Source organism: Hydractinia symbiolongicarpus, chromosome 4 (genome assembly GCF_029227915.1).
Source record: "Hydractinia symbiolongicarpus strain clone_291-10 chromosome 4, HSymV2.1, whole genome shotgun sequence".
Lineage (NCBI taxonomy): Eukaryota > Metazoa > Cnidaria > Hydrozoa > Anthoathecata > Hydractiniidae > Hydractinia > Hydractinia symbiolongicarpus.
The window spans coordinates 2,103,956-2,128,058 of NC_079878.1; the positions used below are offsets into that span (position 1 = coordinate 2,103,956).

The following is a 24,103-nucleotide window of genomic DNA, read 5'->3' on the forward strand; positions in this document are numbered from 1 at the left end:
CACATCACTACCATAAGACGTCATTATCATAACACATCACTACCATACGACGTCATTATCATAACACGTCAATACCATAAGACGTCACTTTTCTTTTTAATTTTATGGTAATTTTGTTCAGTTCAATATTTCTTATGCAAAATATATTTTGAAAACCCGAGGAACGTGAATCCAAATTTCAGTAATCCTCGACAAACTAAGACTTCACAGTGACACTAACGCATCCCAACCAAGTCGTCGTTTCCAAGGGGAGTAAAGGCGACATTTCAGCTGTAGAGCTAAGTATGTTTAGAACTGAACTACCGATATCGGGGAAACCTCCTGCGAGGCGGGGTTTTTTAAAATCCTTAGGATATCTAGAGTCCACATTAAAGCCAAATTGGCGACGTAAGTATTGTCCAGGCTATTGTTTATATAAATTTTGCCACATTTTAAGACTCAAAATAAATTTTACCATGAACAACACGCCGAAAGAAGAAGTAATATTATTTGTCAATATTTTATGCCGTTCGATCGTCAATTAATATATCCATACAGAAAAGTTATTTACATATTTTACAGAGTAGCTACACAGCCAAATCTCTACTGGGCGAAATATTCCGGACAAAATAAGCTTTTTTAATTTTGCTGATCGTGTTTGAATTGACTCTTTAATACAACAATTAATTTTCGCACAAAAAGCGTGAGAGTTTCAATAAGTTACAGTAACAGTAAATATTTAACCAAATGGTGACTAAGCTTCGAGGTGAAATCATTCGATACAATACACATGAAAAATTTCGCCAACCACAAGCAGAATTTTTGCTTATTTTGATCCTAGAATTTAACTATAAAATAAAAACATTAAGTGTCGCTTAAAAGAATATTAACAAGTTCCAGCCAGCGAAAATTATTGATACATCTCTTGTGTAGAGGTTTCTTGTTCTTCTTGAACACTGTCTCTGTGTCAAGATTAATACGAACCACGTATTGTTTAAACAGAACTATTTGAGTGTATAGTACATATAAATTCCATATTGCTTCTTTTAAAAACTGTATGTACAAATTTAGAAATTATTTTGATTGCATGTGAAATAACGGCACGGCTATTACAGCCGCTGCTTAGCTTCGAGCATTTCAATGACCAAATCCGACAAGTTCGATTCACTTGAATTGTTCATTTTCATTGTATATAAATATTCTATGACTTGATTAACCATGTATTTCAGTTGAGGGAGTATTAACACAAGCTTTGCAAATTTTTGCGGATTTTCACGATGGCGACTGTTTGTGTAGTATTGAAGAGTGGATGAAAATGTTGTGATCAAATCGTTCACTTTTTCAGGCCCAGCTAAACTACTTGATTCTAAACAAATAACATGTGGAATTATATGAAATTTTTCTGTTTTTTGCAGTTACTCATTCATACACCAGTTAAATACACAGATAGATAGATAGATAGATAGATAGATGTGCATATTTTACATGGCTAGCCTCACAAATATCGAGGGATATACCCTGTCTATTATTTCCAGGAGGGGCCATGGCGTAGATGGAGAGTCCTACAGTATTTAATGCTCATTTTGAGCTACGCAGACCCAATTAGAGCCCGCGCTCTACTAGACAACTCCCGGCAACATCCAACGGCCCACACAGTGTGCCATCTTCCCAATTTCCCTCACATGGCTTGGGTTAAAAGTTCAGTTAACACACTGAACCTTACTAGTGATATTCTTTGAAAACTTCTCTCCCTCCTTTCTTTTTGCGGACAATAAAAATTCGGACAAGTAAGATCGTTATAAAGAATAATAAAAAAGTGTGACACTTACCAGCGTTCGTGAGACTAATAGCTTTTAGACAAGCAATCTCCTCTTCGTCCATATTGTATTTTTTTGCTCGATTTGCCAAGGAAAAAATTTGACAATATATATTCTCACAACCAAGTTCTCTGGCTTCATTGTACGTTATGGAAAAGAATTTTGAAAATTTTATAGCCTCTTCAACATACAACGAATGATACACCCAATTTAATGCGAGCAAATCCACCCACGCTGCTTGTAATAATATAGCCTGGTCGCTTATGACCAGATTGCAGTAGCCTGGCAGCTGTTTTGCCCAGTCTATTATGTGAACCAGCTGTTGGTCGACCGTCCAACTAAATTTCTGAGTGAGAGTTCTCGTTTCAATGGTACAATCTTCAGGCTTCAAATACAACTCCGCATGAAGAGAGGTTAAACTTTGAATAGCATTTTCGATCTCAATTTCTTGAGCATTCGTAGAACTTTCAACAAAACCTTCCGGACTCGATTTATCAGATTTTCGACGCGGTTTTTGTTGCTTTTCTTGTTTTGGTCTTTTGATTTTGTTGCCAAGAACTAAGGTGAAAAACAAAAATCGTCAAAACTAAGATTTCTCTTTTGCAACTGACATGGTAATAACATTGAAGTGCCTAACATTGAGCTAGATATCCTAACCTCCGTCAGCCGTTAATGTCAAACAAAAAATACGTACATTCTTTTGACATGCCAACGTCGTGGCATTTCTTTAACCGACAGGCTTGACAACATTTCCGACTCATTCGATCGATCGTACAATTACTTGATGCCGGACATTTGTAGTTCAAGTCTTTCGACTGAAGGCTTCTTTTAAAGAACGCTTTACACCCCTCGCATGCAGGCACACCGTAGTGGTATCCAGACGCCCGATCCGTACACACTACACATAAGAAGGCTTGGTCGTGCTTGTTCGATTGTAAACGGCTTTGTAGGTTTGCACGTGGTTGAGGTGGGCGTTCACTTTCTACTTTCACTTGTTCTTCTATCTTCACTTCCATTTTCTCTAAGACGGGCATTGCAGTGTGCGATGCTTCTGAATCCATTATTTATCGCGATCTAAAATCAAGTCGAACTTATCAGCTTATTCTTACTTAACAAGACGAACCGTCTAAGATTTTTAATTGGAATACATTGATTAAACAAGGCAAAAAGCTTCATTTGCAGTAACATCTGATGAAGTAGTAATAATTATTAGTTAACATGGCTGGCACAATTACATTGATTAAATTTCGACGACGATATTCAAGTATTTTTCGAAAAATACAGTGAGAAATAACTTGACACAAATATTAAGCTTAGAAATAAAACAACGACAACATCAACACTACCACCACAACCGCAACCGCCACTGCCATTACAACAACAACAACAACAGTATATATTGGTAAGATCATTACACAGAGAACTAGACAATACCATGCACTTGTCAAACACATTAAATAAAGGACAACACCCGCAATAAAAAGCAAGGAGAAAATCTTGCTCTGAATTTCTTATTTCTTTACTTATTATTTAATAAGAAAACAAAGATTAAACTAAAAATGCATTTTCGTCATCAAGAAATAAATTCGTCATTCAAAGAATAGGTATGATGCAGTAAATTTTTTTTAAAAAATAGTTTTCTTACATTTTAAAAGACATGTATCTATTATTCTTTTGATATCTTATCTATGAGACTTGTTCGTACCTATAACACGACGCATGGTAACGTTGTTAACAGAGTTCTTTTATTGTTTCTGTTTTAAAAAATTATAAAATAAAATTAGAATGAGACATTACTTGAGTCTAAAAGTCGACAAATTAAAGACGATATTTTTTATATTTTTATCCCTTATAACACATTCATAACACAATGAAAATAATATCGAAAACAAACAGACGACTAAAGGTCAGGAATAAAGACAAAAAAAATAAATTTTTCCACACATCAAAAAATTGTCACAAGAAGAAATATTAAAATTTCGAAAAAGGAAATCATTAACACACAGTCAAAAGTAAGCGTGCCGAATTTGAGAAAAAAAAATAACACAACAATAACAAAAAGTACACTAAACTTGACATTTAAAAACAATTATCAAAAAGTAAGACTAAAATTTTATTTTGATAAGCAACCATCCAATAAGAGTTTAGTTTTGTACGTTCAAGCAATAATATTTTAAAAGGATTGTAATAGTAATCTCCTTCATTACCTCACCGGTATTAAAAAAAAATTTTTTTTAATTTTTTAAGTATAGCTGTTAAATAACTAGCTAATGTTGATATTATCGAAAAGAAAAGTAAGTAAGTTTTCGAGTTCCTAGATGCTTATTAAAAACAGTGTTTGGTCACTCATTAATTGTATTTTCAAAGAATGTCTCAATAACATTTTAAACTTATCAGCACAAACATAAGAAAGTCCTATGATATTCTCGATGTTCGCTGTTCTTAAAAACGTTCTAATCAAGTCAACACATGTTTAAAGGCACTATAATCCAAGTAATTTACTAGCACCCATAAAACATAACGTCCACATACCTTTTAACGCAAAAAACGTGTTCTCAATTTTCAACCTCCCACTTTCTGTGAAAAGCCAACAAAAAGTTAATACAGGCTACTGGCTTCTAAATATTCCCAACTGATTTTTGTTTCAATGAAGAAGTCTAATGACATCAAGTTATAGGTCATTGTATAATTAATCAAAAGAAAAGTAATTAAAGTAACATGGCATCCTTAACTATGCGTGGGGTTCCTTACACGTTGCCAAGGTAACCAGAAATAACAAGATAATGTGATCGGGTTTGCAGCAAAAAGTGGTCGCGGTAATACATGGAATAAAACTAGGCGCTCATGTTGGGCGGAGAATGTGGGGTTAGGCGACGTGAATATAAGTTGCAGGCCGAGCTTATTCTGATGCTTTTTGATAAAAATCATTTCATTTTGCTGGTCAGGGAGGGGGGGGGGGTGTGAAGGGGGTACCGTTGCAAATAGCGCGGGAAAAATATTTTTAACGAAAAACTAAGCTCTCCCTGTGCTGATTGTGGCATATAGATTTTTTAAAGCTTTTATTTGAATAAGAAACATATGCATTGCGGTAATTCCTACAACATACTTATTACATATTATCATTTATCTGCATTTTGCGTCACGTTGGACTCTGTAATTGCTTTGGTTTAAAAGGAAGAAACTTTATCGAAATAAATTTTCAAGCTCCATCTTTATTCTAATACAAAACCACTGAAAGGTCTCAAGAATATTCTCTATCGTAGATGATTGATTTCCCAAGCTACGATGTAACTTTATTTTCGGTGTCCAGTATTATAATCCATTGGATGTTTAAATGCTTCAAAATTTTGAATTATTATGTGGGTCAGATCTTGCCTCATTTAACCAGGTCAAAAATGAGTAATACTAACTCAATTAATGCTTCTTTATATTCAATATCATTACATTAAAATAGAACTAATGAATCACCATGGCAACCCACCCCCAAACCATGGTAACACGCCTTCGAAAGATAACAACAAAAACTCATGTGTAGGCATTATGTAAATTAGCTGGTATTACATTAAATTATTTTAATTCGATAAACCAGAAGTTATTTTTTCCACAATTTTGAAATGTTTTCGAAATCTCATCATTAAAATCAGACAAAGCAAAAAAATTATGTTAATAGTTTTTGACCTCGCATGGTTTTAAAGTATATTTATGTACCAAATCAGGCTCTTAGACCAAATATAGCACTACTGGGATATTACCATATAAGGTAATCGAACAAGAACCACAAAATAATCGAAGAAATGGTTGACTTATCATTCCAGGTAAAAAACTCGAGAATCGTGTAAGTGACTTTCGAGTATCCTACCTCGAATAGTCAACCCACCAAATTTAAAAACGACAAGAAAACCCGGATCAGCTTAATGATCACGGAAAATCTACAAATCATTTTGATCGATGAGCGTGGTTTATAATACATATCTTAAAATATTTTATGCTTGTATGATTCTTACATTCACAGTTTTCCAGGTAATTCTTTCTTATAGATATGTAAATATGATGAATAAAATTATTTTTAGGAGGGGGGTTAAAAATAAGAGGTAGCTAGTTCATACCCAGTCTAAGGAATGCTTTTTGGCAGGAAAGACGGAAAGAAGAAAGCATTCATGTCTGCAGTTGTAATCGCAATGCGTTGAAAAAAGAAAAAAAGGATAGGTCTCATTTTGATGTTATCTCCCTTTGAAATTGTTTATCCTCGAAATAAAGAGCATAGCAATTCAAATGCTACGCTAACCGACTTCAAAATTTGTGCATTCAATTGTAATCCTAAGATTGGGATCATGTAAACACACAACCTTCAATGGTAGTACAACACCATCGTAACACAACTATTTTAACACATCGTAAATCAGCCGATACCTACTTCGTTCTAATTTTTACGCAGCGAAAAAAAGTCTATTTCGTGTGTATCAAATTTTTTGCGTATTAATTTGTTTGCTATTATTTTCTTATTCTCACTAAAAGTGTATTCTCAACGTGTGTGTTTGCTTTCTTGCAACGAAAACACTAAAGAAAAATGGCGCGAATTTGACCTCTCCAATTTAAATACCCGTATTCTATACAAAATGGTAGCCGAAAAAATAATTTGTTCTAAGGACGAAACAACGACGTTCGGCATATTGTGATAAGGTAAAATCTTAGGAAAAAAAAAATCGAATTTGTGGATTTTACAACGAGGTTTTTAACTAGTTATATTGCACCAGTATTTTGTCCTTTCAATACTCCTGAGCGTAGCTTTATTTCGGGTCCCCATAATTTCTTGCCTAGCATAATTTCCGTCGTCCATAGGAAGGTTTCTTACCTTGTTCCCGACATTGGGGCGGGAATATACAGAAAAAACACAGTGATAAAAAGTGGAGCGGTTGCCATGGTAACTCCCAAAATGAGATTTTTAAAAACATTCAATAAAAAGTTCCCAAACAGACAAAATATTTGAAATTTTAAGCCCTGTTGGTGCTGTTTTTTAAAAACTTTAATAAAAAAAGGTAGGTGGTATGATACATTTCATAAAAGAAAGGAGAAATATTGTATCCACTGAAATATTATCTTGAAGCGATTTGATTGGCACATACATTTTAAAGTTAGCGTGGAAAGAAATCAAAGATCATCTACATTTTTGCAGAAAAGGAATTTTCTATTTTGTGGTATGCGTAGCGAATATGCATGATATAAATAGGGAACAAAAGAATAAAGAAGAATAGATAAAAAAGAAAGACTGTACCAAAGCTAAGTTTCTTTTTAACAACTGTTGCTTAATTACGGCAGCAAGGGGAGTAGCATAAGGACGGCAACCGTCGTTTTAAAGTATGACCTTACGCAGAAAAAGTAAAAGCGCGCGTAAACTTTTTATGTATATTACGAATAAAGTGATATGCCTTTTCCATGACAAGTAAGAGATGTTTTTTTTCTTGCTCGTGCGAACAACATGATTGACGTTGGAGAATTTAACGTCCTAAACAGATTACAGAATTTAAATTTTCTTACTCAATTAAATTCGAAAAAAATATAATTCTTAACACACCAATACAAGAAATCCCAATTTGAGTGAACTCAAAGAAATATATTTCTATTAAAAGTTAAAAAAAATTGCAAAGAAATCTTGAAATGCCAAGGTTTAATCCATTAACAGCGGGGTGTTCAAAATAGGTTTCCCCTGTAATACGCATGCGCAGTAAAGTTAACACTGTCGTATTCTATCGTCGAGTTCTCTTCACCTTGTTGGCTACGCAATTGGGAATACTAAATTTTCATTCTCGCTAGATGCACCAGTCGAAATCCAACTCTATTTTTAATAACCGCAGTTTTCATATGTAAGAGGTCGTACAAAACTTTTATAACTTACATAAAAAGGAGAGAAATTTTAAAAAACGGAGTTGTTGCCTATTGACTTAACTTTTTATAAGAAACTTAGGTTTTTAATCAGATCTCACGTCGCTTAATATCTACACGTAAAGTTGTTTTATGGTTGCTAAGATTTAATCAAATAATTTTCGTAATTTATGTAAGGAAAAATAAGTGATATTTTTAGTAAAAGAAAGTTCTTGAAAATAAACTGAAGTATGCAACAAAGAATTTATTGTAGTTTTCCTTTTCTTGTAGTTTTATTTCTGATTTTTATTTGTATTCTATTTCTTTTGTTTCTATTTTCGCAACAAATAACTTTTTTTCTCAACACCCAACATTTTTTAAAAATAGTGCCAAAATTATTGGTTATTAACGCATCTCTTTAGTGAAACCGAATTCACATGTTTGCTAGCTAGCTATCTAGCTAGGTTGATCTAACGATTTCTATCCTTATAGGGTTGATGCGCCAATAGTAATCGAACTTCTTTTTTAATCCAGTTTCTCATTGTATAAAACTAATCTGACTGTCTTAGTCTCAGAAAATATTTCTTTTTATATAATGTAGGTTATTGCTACATATATATATATGTATATATATGTATATGTATATGTATATATATATATGTATATATATATATATGTATAGTGGTGATTCGGCAACTATAGGAAGCAATACGACATATTGAAGTCTAGAACATTAAATAAATCAACAAATAAATAAAATAAATTAATCCCATCAACTTAAAGTGACATTTTCACAGTTACTCTGCCACAAAAACTAGTTACCGCCGGACAGAGCTTAAAGAAAAAAAGAAAAAATGGTTTTATATGTCTAATTTACAAGCTTTTTAAAAGCGATGATTTTTTCCGACTCAGCCACACTGTTGTTACAGATTTTGTTGACTCCAAGTAATTCTTTTGATTAGATGTTTCCCATTTAAAAAATAAGGACAGTTAAAATAAGGCTTTACAGCAGCATCAGAGAGCTTGAAGTTGGTCCAGACTGTAGCGACAACAAAGTTGATACAAAAATAGTCGAGGTACTAGCGTAAGGAAAACATGAAAACATCATCTTTCCGTGTCTAACTTTTGCGACTGCAAGATAATATGAACTGTTGATATTTTAAAGTCATACTAAAACTAAATATATATATCTTGTTACTACTTTTTTTATAACTAACACACCAAATAAAAACATGCTACGTAAAATATATATTTTTGTTGTTATTCTTTAGTGAATCTGCAATATTTGTTTAAAAAGAAACTGCTGTAGTTGGCTGAGAAATTAATAATTTATTTGAATACAGTTTCACATCTTCGACTTTCAACAAAGGCGATGCAGCAGAGCGTCTGAATGAATTATACAAAACTGATTAAAAATAAATACCCCCTTTTTTGGGGGGGGGGGGAGAGGGGGAGAGAATCGATAAAGCAGAATTTAAAAAGAAAATTTTTAACAGGGTTTAGCGAGCAAAGTTTCATTTTTTCCCTCGCTCGCTTGCCAAACAATATTGTTTATTTCCATATTCAGTGAAGCGTAATATTCCCAACCAATTTTAACCAATCAGCGTTAATTATTATATTTATTTCCTGCGTAATACTATTGTTGACATTTGGTGCGTAAGGTTAACGTCAAAACTAACATGGCAGATCAGTTACGAGGACCAGACCATCAATCAATTGTCATTGCTAAAGCCTAGTAAGGGGTTTCAGAAGTCAGAATTCCGTTTTATGTAAATTTTTGCATGTAGAAATAAAAACATTTAAAAAATCAGCTTAAAATCTGATGATTTCAGCCTGGAGTTGCTTAAAAGGGTTTTCTAGCTGAGACAAAAGCGTGATTCTCTAAAGAGAGTTCTAAATGAAATATAACTAAATTGACTATGTTGTTATTCATTCATTCATTCATTCACTCATTCGCTGTCCCAGGAAGGTTTTAGTGTTTTAAATTTCATAAACTATTTTTAAAAAGACAATCTTTCTTACCTTGTTTCAACGTAGATATTTCAACATATACAAAATAACTTTTCAGACATTATTTTCACACCCAGAACTTCACTGACTACTCATTTCGAGGGTCACAGTAGATGTGCAATATCTACTATGTGAACATTCGAATCCCTTTTATGTAGTTGCTTGGCAACAATTGTTTATAATAGCTAGGACTAATTCATTATGACTACGCTGCCCACGATAAAATTACATCCCGTCCTGAAATAGCTTGTATTTAACGATAAAATTACATCCCGTCCTAAAATAGCTAACTTACAATTGACATGCAACAACACCCTTTTTAAACAAATTTTGTGTGTCATTAAAACTGACTAAGAAGTGATAAATAACCCATTGTCTGTTGATATCCACGCGCCTTTTGAATCCTCCTGTTTCTCCCTTTACATTTTTTAGCAAATTGTTTCTAGATGTGCTTTTCCACATCAAACAACATTGATTCATTGACTTTCGTATTTTAAATATGCTGACCGATTTCGAGGAACAAAAAACACCGATAGGCGTTTCCTTTTTTTTTCTTTTTTTGTTACGTGCATTTTTTCATATAGTTATTTTGCTCATTTTTTTTTTAAAGAAAAACAATATTGTTAACAAAATGCTATTCTACGCCTTCTATTTAACCATTCCCTAATCCGACAAAAATAGCTTTAGTATGCGTTTTTAGCGGCGTCCGAAATTTTAAAAGTATCTTAGTGACCGGCTTCGAGTTATCTTATACAACTTAGTTAATTGCTATGACAACGAAATCAATAAAAATTAAAATTAATTTTTTTAGTTTTGTGATATAACTTCATTGATTGTAGTTTGAATGTCAAAAAATTCTGTACGCATCTTCCATCCATTTTTTATCTGTTTTGAAGTTGTATTTTAGTAAATACTCTTGGTAACTCAATTATATTTATTAAACCAAACAAGAAAATAGAACATCCGCCATTTTAGTAGAATCATGTACAGTGGAACCTCTAATAGCGGCCACTTTGGGGGATCCAGCTTAGTGGCCGTTGCATTAGAGGTGACCGATGTATGGAGGTTTTATATGAATATACTTTTTTTGTCAAAACGTCTGGTCGGGAGAGGGGCTTAAAGAATGATTCATGATCAAAGCAAGGGGACATCTGGAAGCGTTAAAGTGGCTAGAGCAAGTTACGAAAAAGATCCTTTCACATGCTACTGACCTCGGTAAAAAACAATTGTTTTTATTTTTCCTTTTATTTGCTTGCATAAAGATTTTTTTTGACCGTTAATAGAGGTGGAATTAGACATTTGGACAATAGAAAGTGGCCGTTTGGCCGTTGATTGGAGGTGACCGATGTATGGAGGTTTTTTTTATAAGAGTTTGACCATGAATTTGGCAGGGATTTTCTTTTCTGGCCGCTTATCAGAGGGGACCAATGTATGGAGTTGACCGTTAATAGAGGTTCCACTGTATACAGAAATAATGATAATAACTGAAAAAAAGTCAGACTTTTTTTCGAAATAAGTTCAACGTTATAAGAATAAAAACAATTAAACACGCATGCCAGAATTTCTTTAAATTAACCACTTCATTATTTTGATTATTGTTTCAAATTTTTCTAATCTCTTATAAAAAAGTGTAACAAAAGGATTAAATGAGAAGACATAGGTACGAAATGAAATTAGGTAAAAAAATCTGGTATTAAAAAAAACACCATGTTCGTCAGTATGCCCGAAACCATTAAGGTTGATAGGGGTTTTAACCTATAGCTTTTATGCAGTGGGAAAGAACATTCTGCTGAAAGATATACGCGACGATAAAAGTATTTCGTTGCGCAGGCACGCTAGAGAATACTACACGCTATTTTGCACGCTCTCTCTACCTGGCCAACGTATGCGAAAAAAGTAGCGACTTTGTAGCCTGCCAAGTTAGTGATCATTTTAACCATTTGTCTGTGTTTGAAAAATGACAAAAAACCGTGTCCATGATTGTATATAAATTTTCGTATCTGAAGAAATTTGCTTCCCCGTCTTAAAACGTCTTGTCAGTCATAAAAAAAAGTCAGGGAAAAGTGACTAAATTTTCTGCCCGACCAAAATTTCCCCCCGATTATTTTTACCCCGACTAGTACTTTTACCCGATTTTTTTTATACTTGGCTAACCTCGGCTATTTTTTTTCTGGAATTTGTTCAAAAAACATACATGGATAATTAAAAAAAATTGATTCTAATTCTCTTGTGAGGTTATCTAAAAAAATGTTAAAAATTAGTCGGGGAAAGTGACTTATTTTTCAAAAGTGACTAAATTTTTTCCCGATAAGGTATATAGTTTTCAAATAATACTTCAACCTATGTACAACACAAGAATTTTATACCTAAGCGACAGTATATTCAAAAAAGAAAGAAAAGAAAAAAAATATGAAGAGAGACTAGGATATTATGTTTTCATAGCATAACTTTTAAACATAATTATTTTACCTATTTTGATCTTTTGCGGTAGATCCAAGTTGCAAACAATAAGTTTTCTTAAAAAATAGACTCGTTTTATAGACATTTTATTGTATCAATAATTAATTCTTGCATCAATAATTCTTTATTCAAACAAACTATCAAGTATACACACACGCGACTAAATATGAATGAGTAGACCTCCATTGCTTAAGGTCAAAGCTAAAAATAATTTAAAATCGTGAGCTACCCTGCGTCAAGCTTTAAAACCACATAATAAAATATACAGTTTCTAATAAGTTTGATATATCTTTCACTTAATTATTTTCTTTCGTACACGGCAGCCTTTGATAACCTCCGAATAAAATGTTTCACTGCAACCACCCAACCATGGTGGAGCTAAATTATCGCTTTAGTTAGCTTAAGTAATGTAAAAACCAAATAGAAAGTGTTACCTGTGAGAATTTTTACGTGCAGTGTAAAATGAAACAATTAAAACACACCTGTTTTCCCCTTATTTAATACAAAAAGCGTATCATAAACAATCGCAGAAATATAGGAGATAAACGATAAATAAATAAAATAAATATAAAATATTTTCTGTCGCAAAAAATAGGGATGATAAAGTGTGACAAGGGGGGGATTACAGAGTGCCGCGGGTCAGGGGATTAAACATTTCGATAGGTTTGGGATTAAAAAGTGAGACAAAAATAGTTACAAATGGCAATAGGAATAAAAGTGCAACAAAATTGGATTACCAAGTGCGATGGGATTACAAAGTGATACTCTACAGGGACATTATCATTTGTTTCCCTTTTTAGGATCACAACAAGACAATACTAGACCCGCAACAACCGCAAAGGCTACAATTGCCCAACCACTGTAGTTAACCATCGGGGTTAAGTAGCTGAAAACACTCCCATGCTGAAAAGCAAAATCAGATATTTCATAGAAACTATAAAATCTATCCACAAGTTATGAAAATTATAAATAATATAATCAAAACATGTTTTCACAAACTTTTGCTTCTTTCTGTGTTTTTTGTCCCTCCTGAGAGAAAACCTAGTGGAAGCGAAACAGCAATGCTTCGAAATTTCAAAACCCGTAGGAACAACCCTTAAAAAAACAATCTAAGCTTCGAATCTAAGAACAATGATCAGATCATCGTTTTCAACAACTTGTTAATAAAACATCTTTATGCTTCTTAATCTTTCCTGAAGTTCACTGCTCTTCCAGGAAAAGCATACATTAAGCCAAAATGGAGGATGAACTTCATCTTTTAGGGGCTACAAAAGTAAAGGGATACTACAAAAAATAAAGAAATACTACAAAAAAAACAGGGAAACTAAAAGAAATAATACGAGAGTAAAGGATATTCAAGTGAAGGTAAATTTACCTGATACTAAAATTTCGTCAATAATTTTTTTAGAAATAACATGTTCTTACAAATTTCGTGCATATCATGTCTAATAACTTCACCCTGTCATTAAAATTAATAATTAATCCCAAATTTGCGTCTGTAGCTAAAAATAAACCATTTGATTTGACAGTGTGGCCAGCGGAATCACTGCACAACAGAGAAAGCCAGTGACGTGAACCGTTTAAAAACTACGCTGAAACAAAATATGAATTAAAAATTTGAAACAATAATCAAAATAATGATTGGATAATTTAAATAATTGACAGACTGAAAGTGCACATAATTTATTAAACCCAAATAATATTATTAAATTAATTTATTCCCTACGATCCGCGAAGACCTGGAAATATATGAGTAAACGAGACATGCTGATGTCAGCAGAAATTACATGGTTATTTTATTAAGTCGAAACATTTACTAAATAACTAATTGAAATTGATTATTGATTATTATTATTATTTGAATTATCTTATTATAATTAACGTGGAATGAAAAATATTACTTTTTTACAGTTAGGTTGTAAAAACATTAAAAACAACCCTAGGCTAGTTTTCAAGTGAGTATTCTAAATTTTTGTCAGTCAAATATTTTCGGAGAGTTAAGACTTTTAAAATTTCAATTGCACAGCGAGTAAAGACTATAAATTTTACTTTTACAAAAGGGAAAGGAGCACGTGAGTTAATTTTCGTTACTTCATTCTGTACAGAGAATGCTCTTCTTTCAAGTAAATTGCAACTTTTGAAGCACAAGTATTCCTCTACTTGTAATAAATACAAACGGCAAATTATTATAATTTATCCCTATTCTACAAAAAAAAGTATGCTCACTCAAAATTCATCCCTATTCTACAAAAAAAAGTATGCTCACTCAAGAAACAGGGTTGTCACAGTTTTTTTACAGTCACATTGGAGGAGATTTCAGGACTTCTGAAGAGGGTTTTCAAGCTTTTTTGAAAAGATGAGGGTGTTTTCATGAAGGAAAAAACTGTAGTAAATTTCCTGCAAATTAAGAAAATTTCGCATATGCGCATGCGCAATTTTATAAAAGATAGCCTCCCATAATTACGTAAACTATTCTTTTCTAATCTATACAGTTCACAAAATTATCAGTTTGTTTTTAGAAGTTTCTTATCATTTGGGTGATCTAATGCAGGGTGGACTATTACAGGCATTTTCAAAACAATTAATTTGCACAATATGATTCTCTTTTTCTTTCGTTCCCTCTTTTTTTCTTCACATACCAGAAAAAAACAATCAAGGAGCTCAAATAATATCACGTCATTAGATTTATTTATATATTTACAGTATTTACTTACTTTCCTGTTTGGAATTGAAAGTAATTCAGAGTCTAACCACACAAAAATACAGATATTAAAAAGCAATCAATCCTTGTCTCCTACTGCCTAATCATTAGTACCATTGATACAATCACAGGTATTCCCAGATCTCCCCCGCACAACAGTCTTTATATTAATTCTTTTAGAATTTTCTAAATTTGTCAATTTTGATGAATAGAATTTTAAACTATGACCATCCATGGCACAACTTATGCACTGGGTGGGGTAACATTAATAAACACAATCCCTGATTGCATCTGAATTAAACAAACATCTCTCCTGTAAAAAAAATTATAAAGAAGTTTAGTCCAGTCCCTACAAAACTATCTCGTCTATATTAATGTACCCAGAAAATTGAAACTGAGTCTTTTATTAAGATGCATGCAATAATAATAATAAATAATCTTTTTTCAGGTAGATTAAAAAAACCTGTCCTTTATGAAACCAACAATGCTGAAAAACAACCCTAAAAGTACGATTTTTTTATGTTTAATCTGTTTGAGACAGTTTTTCATTCAACATTTTCGAACTTTTAAAATTTTTTAACAAAACATAAATATATAAACTTGATGTTGTGGAGAAAAACACACGTAAGCTAAACAAACTACTGGCAGCAGAGGTAGGAAAGCTGCCCTCTAAGAGTTTATGAAAGAAAAGAACATCTGCTTAAATTCTTGTTGATCTTCTACCCTGAGTTTCTTAATAAAATTGTTAAAATAACTATTTTGACTCCCGCATTTCACCCGACCACGAGGTTATCCGTTTTCAGGATTCTCATTATCTGAAATAACCAACTCAAACAAGAGAATCATAGTATCATAGCTTTAGTTGTTTTGCACTGCCATTTTGTTGTTAACAAAAAAAAACTTTTTAATTCAGAATGAACATCTGAAAATGTAAATATTGGATCAATTATAAATCTATGTTGGATGAAACAAACCGATTTTATCGAACATTGAACTTTCCTCCATTATTAAATTATGTTGGACGAAATTTTAAATTTGTTTGCTCCTCGCCAAACTTTACATAAAACGTATCAGAAAATTTATTTCGCAAAATTCTCAGATTCAGCATGCACAAAAAGTCATTTGAAACCAATTGACCAATAAAGCCACCAGTACTTTTCGGTGATATTAATTGCAGAGACCACTTACAAAGACTGGACAAAAGAGGTTTAACTATGGCGAGCACTTACAGAGTTAAAAGCAGATAAAAATTACCTGGATGTTTCTTAAAGGAAATTTTCTAAAGAATTATGAAGTCTTCTTAATTCTTGTCACTTTATCAATAAACGGTTTTAATTTTCTCACAATTTTGCAAGAAAGTGGTAGAAGTACCTATAATCTCAGCTTTAAGTGAGTCCTACACAGCGCAACAAACTTATCAGACCACAAAAATTTTTACCAAACCAAAACCATAATCCCTTTGTCTTCACTGATCATTTACCAGGCATGAACTATACAGTTTGAAGTAAAACACATAACCTTGCATGCATCACAAAAAGCAATAAGGTATAATGCCAGTGTTATAATAATGCAGAAAATTTATAAAAAGGACTGTAAAAAATGACATAAACCAGGCACTCTTATTGGACAGGAAAATAAGCAAGTACTTGTCGAGATGGTGAAAGTTATGTTAAAGTTGACATTCGTCGGTAGCAAAACAGTGAAAGTAACATTTACGCAGTTAGGGGCCATTCAATAATTAGATAACATTTTTCACCACCCCTACCCCTTGTTATGCATCGAACAAATCTAGTACTACCTACAGACCCTCTCATCTTGTTAGGTAATATTTCGAATCTTAAGACCTCATCTTTTCATACTAAAAACCTTCATGTAACAGATAATCAGGCAAACTAATGCTACATGAGAAAAATATATACAAGGGCGATTTATTTAGCACACAAGATGACATTTTCGGTACTATAACAAAAGAGCTCTTCAAGATAAGGACTAGAATCATATATAGGCTATAACAAACTTCACACAATAAATGGACTAGTTGATTAATCAACACTAGAGCAAAAATTTAGCAGATATTGAAAAGAAGGCAGAACATATAGTAGCTGCATAAATGTATGAGTTAAAATCTTTTTACAGACCTTTTTTATAAAAAAGATGAACTTTTTCTGACAGTTTCCAGAAAAATTTGCTTACATTTTTAAAATTGCTGTCACGTAAAGTTTTTTGGTGGGCTATGAGAAAATTAGGTGTGGATGAGTGGCTAGTTACGATGGTACAGTCTATGTACAGCAATGCTAAAAGTCGTGTCAGGATTAATGATTCACTTAGTGATGAAATTAGTGTAAATTTGTTCTGGGTTCTGTACTTAGTCCTTTGTTGTTTATTCTAGTCTTAGAAGCGCTGTCGATGGAGTTCAGAACAGGTTGTCCATGGGAGTTATTGTATGCAGATGATTTGGTTCTCATAGCAGAGTCGATGGAAGAATTAGTTGAAAAGTTTGAGAAGTGGAAGAAAGGACTAGAAGAGAAAGGGCTAAAGGTAAACACAGCAAAGTCTAAAGTCATGATTAGTAGCATTGCAGCCAAGTGTGACCTTGTAGTTGGAATGTGGCCTTGTGGAGTTTGCAGGAAAGGGGTTGGTAGTAACTCAATTTTTTGTCAGACTTGCAAGCATTGGGTACATAAGAAGTGCAGTAGTATTAGTGGAAGGTTAAGAGCTGACATTCAGTTTGTATGCAAGCGTTGCAAAGGTGAGATTATAGAGAATGAAGTATTTCCAGCTTTAATGATGTACAACAGTGGCTCGTTAAAGAGTTGAGAACTTCTGTTACTTAGGTGATATGTTGGGCAGTGAAGGGGGTGTTGGAAGAAGTGTTACTTGCAGGATAAGTTCTGCTTGGAAAAAGTTCAGAGAGTTACTTCCTTTGTTGACTAGCAGAGTCCTGTCAATTGAGGTAAAAGGTAGGTTGTATGAGGCCTGTGTAAGAAGTGTTATGTTGTACGGTAGTGAGACATGGGCAGTGAAGCAGGAAGATCTTGGCCGTTTAGAAAGGAATGATATTAGAATGGTTAGGTGGATGTGTAACGCCAGTCTGAAAGACAGAAAGAGTTCAGATGAGCTAAGAAGCAGGCTAAGTCTCCGTAGAATTAAAGATGTTATCCAGATAAGAAGATTCAATTGGCTGGGGCACTTGGAAAGAATGGAGGAGGATAATTGGGTAAGAAAGTGTAGAGACTTGATAGTTCCTGGGGCAAAGCCCAGAGGCAGACCGAGAAAGACTTGGCAGGAGGTTATAAGGACAGACTTGGGTCATTAATATACCCATGCTAGCATGGAAAACAGACGTTAAGCCGAGAATGATGAATGATGATGAATGGGTGGTCACCCTGATGACCAAAACAATATGTGGCAAGGGTTGAACACAAGTCGGGATTCTAAGCAACAAAGAAAAACATAGGCAACTCTCATATGAGGAGCATTCATGTCAGTGAGCAGATATGTTAACAAAAAAAATAAAAAATAAGGGGTAAATGAAGAGTATTACTGCCGAAATACCACTTGACACTAAAAACAACACATATAGAGATAAAAAAATTTGAAGTTTGTAGTGACAGTCTGGCCAAGATTAGTATCCTCAAGGTAAATTCATGAGTAAAAGTCATTATAAATTCCTTAATTATCTGAACATCATGTAGAAAATAAAAAAAAGAGAGATAGTTATAATCTTCTATTCTAGACAATAACAAGTAAGAATCAGCTGTTGATGGGTTTTGTGTTAACGAATATCATTGGTAATTTATTGTGTTTAATTTAGTGGAGTTCTAATGTGTTGTGTTGGAGTAATCAGATCCATCATCACTGTTATACACAGAGAAGAGAACTGTTGTGAAGATAACCTGCAGGTTAGTCTGGTGTGCATATTAAATTAACAGGCATTAACTCAATCTTTTGTCAGACTTGTAAGCATTGATATTTCAGGAGGGTTTAAAGTTGACATTCAGAATTCCACAAAGTTATTGCAAGAGTGAGATTAGAGACATCAAAACGTTTTCAGCTTTAGTGAAATTAACAGTGACTAGATAGAGATAGTCAAGCACTTGTTTTGCTAGGATATGTGTTGGATAATGAAGGTGGGTGTTTCATTAGTGGTATTTGCAAGATATAGATTCTCCTTTGTTGACTAGCAGAGTCTTGTAAATTGAGGTAAGAAGTAGGTTGCATAATAAGAGTTGTTGTTAAGTAATGTGCATGGACATTGAAACAGGAAGATGTTGACTGTTTAGAAGTAAAGATATGAGAATGGTTAGGTGGATGTGTAACAAAATGAGTTCAGATGAACTTAAGGAGCAGACTATAGGTTTTACATTTAGTAATGTTATGAGATGAGAAGAATAAGTTGGTTTAGGCAGTTGGAAAGAATGAAGAAGGTGGGTAAGAAAGTGTAGACGTGATACTGAGTTAACAATCAATTTTTCAAAAACGTGACACTAAAGAAATATTAATGAAAACATCACATAGCTGTGGAGATAAAAATGTGTAATATTACAAATTACAGGCATGAAGAACAGTGGTGATAAGCATAATAACTAAAACAGGTAACTAGTCTCCGCAGAACCACTGCAGAACTAGCAGAGAACCAAAGTCTCCGCAGAACCACCACAGAACCAACAGCAAACCACTACAGAACCAGCAGCAAAACACTACAGAACCATCAGTTTTTTTAGTTATTACGGGTAATAAGTCAGAACCTTGGAAGTTAAAGTCTATCACAAGTTGAAATGCCTTATAAGTTCAATGCAGTTTCACAGTTTCATCAATTTGAATGCTTGTAAACTAGACAAGTATGACAAGACCCTAAGTTTTCACAAAATTAAGTTTAGGACAGATAGAAGTTGACATGTTTTAGCTAATGTTGTCTAATTTGTTGCTTTAAAACTTTAACAAATCTGTTGAAAGCGAGATTAAAACTACAAAATGATAAAGATGGTATATTAGGAGGATTATAGTACATATTTTCTAAAAATTAAAACAACACTAAAAATCTAACCTTCAGTTGAATCTTTAAAATCTTCAGGTTAGTTGGACTTCATTCAGCAATACAATGTTTACGTTCTAAACAAGTTACAAATTTCTATAAGCAAAATATTCCTAAGTATAACGCAACACAATTACCATTGTCAAGCCTTTTTCTTTCTCTTCTTGAAAATACAATTCTTAAAAAATGTACATTTAATTATTTTTTGCAAATAGTTTTTCAAAAAAATTATTTTTACAAATCTAGTATTTTTTGCAATTCTAATTTATTCCATGCTTATTTATAAAGTAGTTGTCATTATTTTTATTAACTTAAAAATAAAAAAAATTACCAAATATTTATTAAAACTAAGAAAATAGAAAAGCAAGTTTTTCCAAAAGTTTCACAAAGTTAATTTTAGCGAAAAGTAATTTTACTATATTAAGTACATGGCTTCTATTGCCCACCCATTGAGTATTTTGGCAATAAAAGATTTTTTATGAAACATTGTTAAATAAAGTAGGTTTAACCGCTCGTTTAACCCTGCCAGTATCTCTGGTCATAAACATTTAAGAACCACTGTTCTAGTTACATTACCCTTTAAAGACCTGAAGGCCTTGACAGAGAACGTTCAAGAATGGCTAATGTATTTTGAACTGTTGAAAAAAACATTAGTCCATCTTGGTATTCTGGATAAACCGAACTAATTTTTAATTGTGACAAGTCACAAAGGGATGGCTGGGTCATTTGCAGTACATGACGATCTGTTCTGATAAAACTAAAATGCGCAATACGCTCATTATCCATTATTTTTGAAAATCAGAGCAATTATATGTTTTTTGTAGTAAAATAGTTAAAGGTTGAGGTTAAACAAAACAAAGTTTAATAGTTCTGCCGCTTTAGCCAGTAACACTTTAAAATGGGCTCCATTTTTGTTGCCATTTTTACTACCAAGACTAGTGAAGCACAGAAGGGCACCAGTCTAGTGTAGCGGTACATAAATTAAAAGTTTTTGAGTGTTAATAACAGAACTACCCTGTTGAACAGTTTAAAAGGTACTAAGATGTATTATTTTGACAAATAAATCATTTTGCTTTATTATTTTATGTTCAGTTGGTTTCTTCAGTACAAAGCTACAACCGTTGTTTGTTAAATATAAAACAAATACTCCTCCATAGAGGTTGGAATCATTCAGTAATTTGCCGTAGTTATGCTGTAGTAACTTCCTGCTGAAATTTTTTTTTATGTATTTTTTATGTATTTTTATGTAATTGATAACAAAAATTAGCTACTTTTGCTAAAATATTTATAATACAGGTGAAAAACAAGACAGATCATTATTGCCATAACACCCTCCTCTGTTATGAATTTTTGCTGCAAAAGACTTTATATATTGTGAACTAACTAAAGCCTGTAAAAAGATTTTGCATTTAGATTTACATTTTCTTATAAGGACTGCAGAAAGAAAAAACATTACAATTTATTATAAAAATAATTTTTCTGATTTTTTTATCAGTTTATTTAGTTTTTATTTAATTTATCATAGGGAGGAGAATAACTTGCTGTAAAAATTTCTAAACATCACAAGCATATTCTGCATAACTTTCATAACAACACAAGTATATTGTATAACTTTCAAAACATCAGAGGATGTGAGGAAATGGTTTTGTAATCAATGTAATAAATACTTTTTTGATAAAACTTTTAATTCTTTTTTTTTTTAATTTTTTTTGTAATGAATCAAAATGTACTATATGTTTGCTGATGATACAAATGCATTGATTTACAATGAATGAAGAAACAACTGCAAGTGGCCTTGTCATCTTAAAGTCTACTAAGCACCCCTACCCTAACAGCAAAGAAATAGAGATCACATCACTTCCTATGTATCAGCTGCTGGAATATTATTGCCTCCAATTATATATATTTTTGACCGGGTTTTCCGTTTTGGTCCTAATGCCGTGGAGTCGTAGATTAGTGGTTATAGCTGTCATATTCTGTGCAAGAGACCGGGGTTTGACTCCTCTTGACGGAGATTCAACATGGGCGAGTGAATGTTACCATAGCCCGAGTTAACCCAATCCATGTGAGGGAAATTGGGGAGATGGTGCACTGTATGGGCCATTGGATGTTGTGAGGCAGTTGTCTGGCAGAGCGCTGACCTTAATTGAGTTTGCATAGCTCAAAGGGAGCATTAAATACTCCAGAGCCATAAAAGCCATGGCCCCTCCTGGAAATAATAGACAGGGTATATCCCTCAATATCAGCTATCTATCTACCAACATTCTGGTGCTCTCATACTCATCCATTTATTGTCAACACTTTCGAAAGATATTGTTCTTCTCTCTCGCACAGGGTAGGTTTTTAAAATATTAATTTTTCTCTATTTTTTTTTTACTTTCTTTACTTTGTCTTTTCTATCTTTTTTTTTCGTCTTCTTTTGCCTTCTCTTTTAACTATATATGGTAATATTCAATTGCCCATATTGAATCCCTGCCAAGGGGAATCCAACCCCGGTCTCAAGAGTGATAACCACTAAACTACAACACCAAAATAAACTATGGCGCCACAATAAACTACGGCACCACATGTATGAGTGTTGCTGCGCTATATGTTAAGGGTCGAACCAATCAGTTGAAACAGAATCACCTAGATTGGTTGCGATAAGTGATAATGTTGGTTCCATGGCATTTGTGCAAGCCATCAAGGAGGAGTTGTTAAGTAACACCTATTTATATTCCACTTGTTGGTTGAATAAAAAAGATTACCGCAAAAATCTTTTGTTGCCATTTTCCTCTAATGATTTGTAACGCCTATGAAATATTCTGTATCCAAGTTGTATATGTTGAGTCGATTTGTATACATTTAATAACAGACACTCTTAAGTTAGACCAAAACCTGTTAGGAGTCTAAAGTAACGTTTAAATACTCGAAATGAATAAAATATAGCTAGCTGCCGCCTACCATCTAAATTACAAAAAAACAGTCCGTAATTGGATGTAGTCAGCGCTCCAGAAAAATGGTTTGACTGTTAAGCTAGCCAATAGATATATCTCCTGTTTTAGCTATTGTAATTGCAAGACTGTACAATTTTGTGTATCCTAATTGTACGTTTATACGTTAGCTAGCTAGCTATTCACAATTTTCCAAAACAGCCATTTTATATCAACACAGGTAGCTACACAGTCTAAAGCTACAGAGCTTCCAAGATATTTTTTTTTAATAAATATGTACACAAGATTCCTTATTTTATTTATACCACTAACTACATACCACTAATTGTTAATATTGCTGGCTGATGAGGGAAGTCAATGTCTATAACTAAAGGACAATGTTGACAAAAAAAGACAAAACTTAATTGTCAACAACTCCTCTGTTTCTTCGACACCCTAGTTGGTTTATATGAAAAAGATGAAGACATCTGAAAAGCACTTCTCAATATTTCTTTAAAAAAGAAAAGGTGGCAAAAATTAGGTGAATAAAGGCAAACGAAAGGCAACTTTTTTGGGCAAATGTCTTGCCCGCTGCCAAGCCAAGTAACCTTTGCCATTTGTCTGACATGCAACCAGATTGTATAAAGTAAACAAACAGGCTTTTCTCTTGATCGGAAAAACTGTTGTGACAAAACACTGTGCTCAGGAATTGAATAAAGGAGCAAAATTCTTCTCTAACAAATTCAGGACCGGAGAACCTTGTACCGTATCGATCAGGGATAAGGCAGTTTGTATTGTGTTCTATAATTCTTTAGCATTAAGGGTCACTCAATAATTACGTAGCGCTTAAGGGGTGTGTGTGGGGGAAGGGAGGTTTGTTACGTAATTATTAAAAGATCCCTTCTATATGGCTAGTTAACATAGAGCAAAACTCACATCATTTCATAAAAGCTTCTTTCTTTCTTTGCAGAACCACTTTGCTAAAAAAAATTCATTACAACGCGTTTCTGCTGGCAGCTTTTGCAATTCATTTATAAAACAACTTGTTAGCTTGCAGCTACTAGCAGTTAAGATAACCTCGTTCCCAGGGTTTCTTGCCCAGATCAAAACTGCCAAGGCTTTCTTGACGTCGATGTCAAAAAGGCAAGAGGTTGCCATTTAAGAAAATAAGACTGAACTTGTTTCATAAAAAGGTCTTTTTTCATATTTATGCTGTTTGTGTTATACTTTTCATATTTTTTAATTTATTTACATTTTTTATAAATTTTTCCACATAAAATAGAAATAAAATATAATTTTTTTGTTTCTACGCAACACCGCCACCATATTT

The 24,103-nt window shown here is 33.1% G+C and overlaps 1 protein-coding gene across 5 annotated transcripts; it reads right to left on the reverse strand.

The window, feature by feature from the left end:
- Positions 1 to 485: 485 nt before the first annotated feature.
- Positions 486 to 23,463, reverse strand: LOC130640829 (steroid hormone receptor ERR2-like). 5 transcript variants are annotated; one of them, XM_057447397.1, is made up of 4 exons: positions 19,874 to 23,463; positions 2,491 to 2,870; positions 1,809 to 2,354; positions 486 to 1,345 (listed from the first exon to the last, which is right to left on the reverse strand). In XM_057447397.1, exons 2-4 carry the CDS (start codon positions 2,855 to 2,857, stop codon positions 1,089 to 1,091), a joined length of 1,170 nt encoding a protein of 389 aa, XP_057303380.1. In that variant the 5' UTR covers positions 2,858 to 2,870; positions 19,874 to 23,463; the 3' UTR covers positions 486 to 1,088. The 5 variants fall into 5 exon arrangements, with proteins under 5 accessions (XP_057303380.1, XP_057303379.1, XP_057303383.1 ...); XM_057447396.1 differs by lacking the exon at positions 19,874 to 23,463 and adding an exon at positions 13,501 to 13,519; XM_057447400.1 differs by lacking the exon at positions 19,874 to 23,463 and adding an exon at positions 12,135 to 12,201.
- Positions 23,464 to 24,103: the final 640 nt, after the last annotated feature.

Coding starts and splice junctions, on each gene's coding strand:
- LOC130640829 (XM_057447397.1), bottom strand. CDS start 2,857: ATGGATTCAGAAGCATCGCACACTGCAATGCCCGTCTTAGAGAAAATG. Junction 2,355..2,490: donor CGTTGGCATGTCAAAAGAAT/GTACGTATTTTT, acceptor TTTTCACCTTAG/TTCTTGGCAACAAAATCAAA. Junction 1,346..1,808: donor TATTAGTCTCACGAACGCTG/GTAAGTGTCACA, acceptor TTATTTGTTTAG/AATCAAGTAGTTTAGCTGGG.